A 5065-nucleotide genomic window follows, 5' to 3' on the forward strand; every position below is an offset into this window, starting at 1 on the left:
AAGTATAAAACTTTACTAAATAAGGAAAGAGGGAGAGTTATATGAATAGATAAAAAAGGAAAAGAGGAGAGTTAAAATAAATAGGAGGGAGTAGTATTTAATTCGTCTAAAATTTAAAATGGATAATGTTTATTTATGTAAAACTTGGCGGTTGAAAATTGAAATCACCCGTCCAGTTTTTATGGCCCATCACACATTCACACCCGTAAATTTTTATCGAATGACACAAATCATCATTGCATTTTGCTTGCGAGAGTAGTCAACTAGTCATCTGTAAAAGTTGAATTTTAGCCGACCTCTTTAAAAATTTCACCTACAAAAAAGAGCGCAACCGAAAATCTTGATATGAAGAAAACCATCCCTCTTCTCTAAAATCCCCCAAATAATCAAACCCTAAATCTCAAGCAGTGGAAGAGAAGCTTCTGCATAGGTGTGTTTATTAATCTTTAATCTGTATTTTAATTTTAATTGCTTTAATTGATTATTGATTGTTATATCATTTGTGTTTGTTATTTAACCTTAGTTACTTTAATTAAATGAAAATGCTTGCAATTCACACTTCTTGTTGTTATGAGTTTTATTGTTTGTGCATTTTTAGTGAGAAAGTAGTTGGTTTAGGGTTTAGAGTTCTCATTTAATTTACTGGGATTCATGTTAGATTAGTTATCAAATGAATCAATGCATATTTACACTAACTTTACTCCATTTCTTAAACTGCTATGCATGGAACAATGATTTTACTTATTGACCGTTTCTTGTCTCTTGCCGCTCTCTAAATTCTGCAGTTATTAATTTAATGACTATAAAGTCAGTAAAATGACATAAGAGAGTCGAATAATAAACGGATATGGGTCTGGATCTTGTCGCTAATAAATAGCGGGAGGTATTATAGATCCCGCCCAATGCATGCGCGGTATAAATAGAGTTTCTATTTTTAGGGGTATTATTATACATTTAAAATATATAGGTACCTTATTAATATTTATTTTTTCACTCCATTGTAGTTTGATATGAAACAAAAAAACTTGCAATGGAAAACTAATCAAAGAGAATTGTAAAGTTATGAAATGTGTATTTTTATGAAAATATTAAATTATAATTTTGAATTTAAGCAAAAGATTATAGTTAATTATAAGAGTATATTTAATGAAAAGATAATAGTTTAATGAAAGAAAGTTTTACTTGTTTCCTTAGTTAGATAAATGCATTTTGGAGGGAAAACAAAGAGAATTTTTATTCTCTTAGTAGTAGGGGGATTTATTTATAGTTCCCTTGTACAAGAAATTCCGAAAATGGTGAAGACGACCATGCCAGATGAGGGGAAACAGTTAGTGGCCTCAGCAAATTACAAAAGCACGGTAAGTTTACAATTCGTTTGATGCATGTTTTTTACAATCCACTCCAAAACTGAATATTCTTATCAATGATCTTTCCCCATCTTCCAATGTTGCAGGTGAGTGAATCTCGAAAAGAAGGTGAAGTCACAAGTCTGAAAAGAAAGAGGGGCAGGCCACCTAAAGTTCTCTTTCAACTTGGTAGTCCAAACACTAACGAAGCAGGTATACCGTATACCATGATTGATTGAGCCTGTAATCATTTCCCATTAATGTTGGAAAGCTCATGCAATCTTTGTAATACTCGTTGTGTGACTTGTGTCTGGACTTACATAAGACTTTGATGATTCAATAAAGCAAAATAATCACTATAACATTCTGCATGCCCTTCTTATATTGTGGAAAGTTGCTGTCAATCGTGACGCAATTTCATCAGTGGTCGTCCGGAAATTGCCTCACTCTGCCTACATATGACTCCCTTGCCCTCTCTTGTTGTTGCCTTGTTGGGGTAGTCGTCGTTACTATTTCCTTTTATTGTACTCCCTCTGTCCCGGTCATTTGTTGTCCTTTTCCATATCGGGAGGTCTCACTGAGTTGTTGTCCTTTCTATTTTAAGAATGAACTTCATGAGCAATTTGATCATTCACACTCAATTTTTCCCACTTGTCATTTAGTAATTGGTCCATTCCTCTTTCCTTGGTCTTTGTGCCAAAACCAAAGGACAACAATTGACCGGTCTCACTCTTTGTCTGGTATGGGTATGCAGGTCAGTTAGTTGAGACTGGAGTAATGCAAGATGCAATTGCAACACAATCATGTTATCAGTCAAAGGAGGTGCAGCAGGAAAAAGACGAGACTTCAGCTGGAAATTCAAACCATGATAATGATGCTACCGGAAGACCAGATGAGACACTAATACAATCTACTGTGACCGTGCCTAGAGAAAATCAGGAGTTGCCTTTCGCAAAGAACTCCCTTATATGGGGAGTGATCGAATCCATGGAAGTTTTGAAGCGATTCCCTCAAAAACCACATTTCCTCCCTTTGTGTGATTCTAAAGAAGAATATCGAGAAGGATTGGCTATAGGTAGTATGGTCACGTTCACGAGCTTAGCTGAAAGAGTGTCTCAGGCCCGTTTTGATGACCCAAAGAGTCTGTTGGATGGGTATTTGGAAGCTCTTGTTGACCTGGAAGAACTTGGATTTAATGTGGGACCCGTGCGAGAGCTATTACATAAGTTGATATCGATAAAGACGCGGGATGAGCAGACTGAAAATACATGCAAAGAGATGGAAAGCCAGATGAAGGAGCAAGCACAGGAGAAATCAAAGATGGAAGATGAGATGAAGGAGTTGGAGAAGAAGATCAAGGAGCTGAAGGATAAACATGCTCTTGTGATGTCGAAGACAGAGAGGAAGGACACTGAGTTAACCATGTTGCAGTTGAGTATGGATTCTGTGAAGGGCTCTCGTGAGGATGCTCGACAGGAATTTGGCAAAGTCACCGCTTCACTCCGGTAATTGCTTTTTATTTCTTTTACCATTTGGTCAATTTGCTTGTATATTTTAGTGTAGCGCATGCTCAGGATGCTCGACAGGAATTTGGCATTGTTGAGTCTCAGATCGGTGTTTGAGTGAATATAAGTATAACCATTGGCATAGTGCCACTGAAGCACTGGAAATGTTGTAGTGACAAGTGACTAGTAGCAACCCTGTGCTTTAGCATTCTTGACCCTATTTCTGTTTTTGTACTCCCTCTGTCCCGGTCATCCTGGTCATTTGTTGTTCTTTTCCATTTTTGGATGTCTCAGTTAATTGTTGTCCTTTCTATTTCAAGAATGAACTTGATGAGCAATTTGATCATTTACATTCAATTTGTTCTACTTGTCATTTAGTAATTGGTTCCCTTCTCTTTCCTTCGTCTTTGTGCCAAAACCAAAGGACAATAATTGATCGGGACGGAGGGAGTATCTCTTAACACACGCACACCATTAAGTTGTTCACTAGTTCTGTCCTAGATGGTTGTATACTAGATAACAATATTTCATCCTCCAATTAGGATCCTCCCAATTTCCTCTCCTCTCCATTTCTTTAAAACATGCATGTTAAATACACACCATTAAGAGGGATCGACCAAGTACTAGTTGGCTGCCCTTATTCCAACTCCTTCCAATGTTAGAGTTAGACATGTACCTAGACGAGGCTCAGGTACATCATACATTGGTACATCATACATTGGATATTGATGTTCTATCGTGGTGGAAAGAGAATGAGAAACGATTTCTTATCGTTGCTTCCATGGCTAAAGACATCTTAGCTATTCCAGTTACGACCCTGGACCATCCGAAACTGTCTTCAACATGGGTAGTAGACTTATTACTTAATAGCGAGATCTCTCTTAAGCCAGAAACTACAGATGCTTTGCTTACTACCCGTACTTGAGATATACAATGCAAACTTCTCATGGGTAGTAGAATTTATGTTCAATTTTAAGAACTTTTAAACAATGTAAACTTCTCATAATCCTCAATGTTATGTTTACCTTTCAGCAACCAAATAAAATCAAATGCTTGATGGATTTGATTATGAATTTTCAACATTACGAATCAATGAAGCTGAAGTTGATGACGAAGAAGATGAAGATGAGCAGGTTGTATAAATGATGGTTGTTGGAAGATGGAAGATGGTCTTTTGTGTTGTTGTGTGGATGTATATATATTAGATTAGTATGCAAGGATTTTAAGGAACATGTTTTCCTCTAGGTATGTACTGCCTGATGTAATGTGCTATATTTTGATGGGATAAATACTTGTGTCCTCCGGGAGGACGTTGACTCCTCACACTCAAAGGAGGAGGACCATCCTCCTCATTTCCATTTTGGTCCTACTTACACTCAAAGGAGGACGTCCTCCCGGAGGACACAAGTATTTTTTCCTTTCGATGGATGCTCTTGTTTGTGGTTTTGTTGGAAAGACTGAAATGTGAAACACTTGCTTTTGACTCTGAAACACCCTTAGGCTGCTCCCGACAAGAAACTTGAAGTCGACGACCTTCCTGATGCAACACTCGGGCCATTGTTGATTTGAGACTTCTGAGAGCGCTTGTTCTTAAGCGTTTTTTTTTATAGCGAACTTACTTCACATGTTTTGAAAATGTACATTCGGACCTTATTTACCCTTTTGTAACCACTGACTCGAAAGTGACAAGGACCAAGGCTCTGGAAACCGAAATGAACCAATTGTGCTACAAAGTACAAAACATTAAAAATGTCGACAAATAAACCGCCACAAAATTTACAGCTCAATCAAACTTTAATATTTCAATCTTTAGTAGCTTGACGTTCCACTTTTTAAAAGAAGGCCTGAACAGAGACAACCGCATTAACCGCATTCTTGACGTCAGACCGTCAGTGCCAAGGTACGCCGTTGCAATTTGCAAATTGTAATGTCCATCTCCGAGAGGATCATGGACGATATTTATATTCAGGGGAGAAATTCTTGAAGCTTAATATTTTCTTGCATCAGTTGGTCATAAATTTTGGGTGCCTTTTCGCATCATTCCTATAAATTTGTCATTGATCATGTCTCTTTCTCAGTGAATTACAAATTTTTTATTTGTAACTTCCTACGTTCCGGTCAATTTTTTTCATAGTTTAAAATTTGTGAGGAGAACTTCAAACAATGACAACTGCCATGGAGGGAGTTTACAACTAGGACCGTTCGATAGAATAG

The 5065-nt window shown here is 37.3% G+C and overlaps 1 protein-coding gene across 1 annotated transcript; it reads left to right on the plus strand.

Annotated features, from left to right (window-relative positions):
• Window positions 1–237: 237 nt before the first annotated feature.
• On the plus strand, window positions 238–4449 carry LOC141594108 (DUF724 domain-containing protein 7-like). The gene is made up of 5 exons (XM_074414301.1): window positions 238–430; window positions 1195–1358; window positions 1454–1559; window positions 2101–2851; window positions 3884–4449. The coding sequence occupies exons 2-5, from the start codon at window positions 1203–1205 to the stop codon at window positions 3906–3908; spliced, it is 1038 nt and encodes a 345-aa protein (XP_074270402.1). The 5' UTR covers window positions 238–430; window positions 1195–1202; the 3' UTR covers window positions 3909–4449.
• The last annotated feature ends 616 nt before the right edge of the window (window positions 4450–5065 follow it).

The sequence above is a fragment of the Silene latifolia genome, chromosome 8 (genome assembly GCF_048544455.1).
Source record: "Silene latifolia isolate original U9 population chromosome 8, ASM4854445v1, whole genome shotgun sequence".
Lineage (NCBI taxonomy): Eukaryota > Viridiplantae > Streptophyta > Magnoliopsida > Caryophyllales > Caryophyllaceae > Silene > Silene latifolia.

Excerpts from the sequence above, each read along its gene's own strand:
- LOC141594108 (XM_074414301.1), top strand. The coding sequence starts at position 1,203 with ATGCATTTTGGAGGGAAAACAAAGAGAATTTTTATTCTCTTAGTAGTA. Across the intron at positions 1,359-1,453 it reads CAGCAAATTACAAAAGCACG|GTGAGTGAATCTCGAAAAGA; the intron begins GTAAGTTTACAA and ends CCAATGTTGCAG. Across the intron at positions 1,560-2,100 it reads TCCAAACACTAACGAAGCAG|GTCAGTTAGTTGAGACTGGA; the intron begins GTATACCGTATA and ends ATGGGTATGCAG.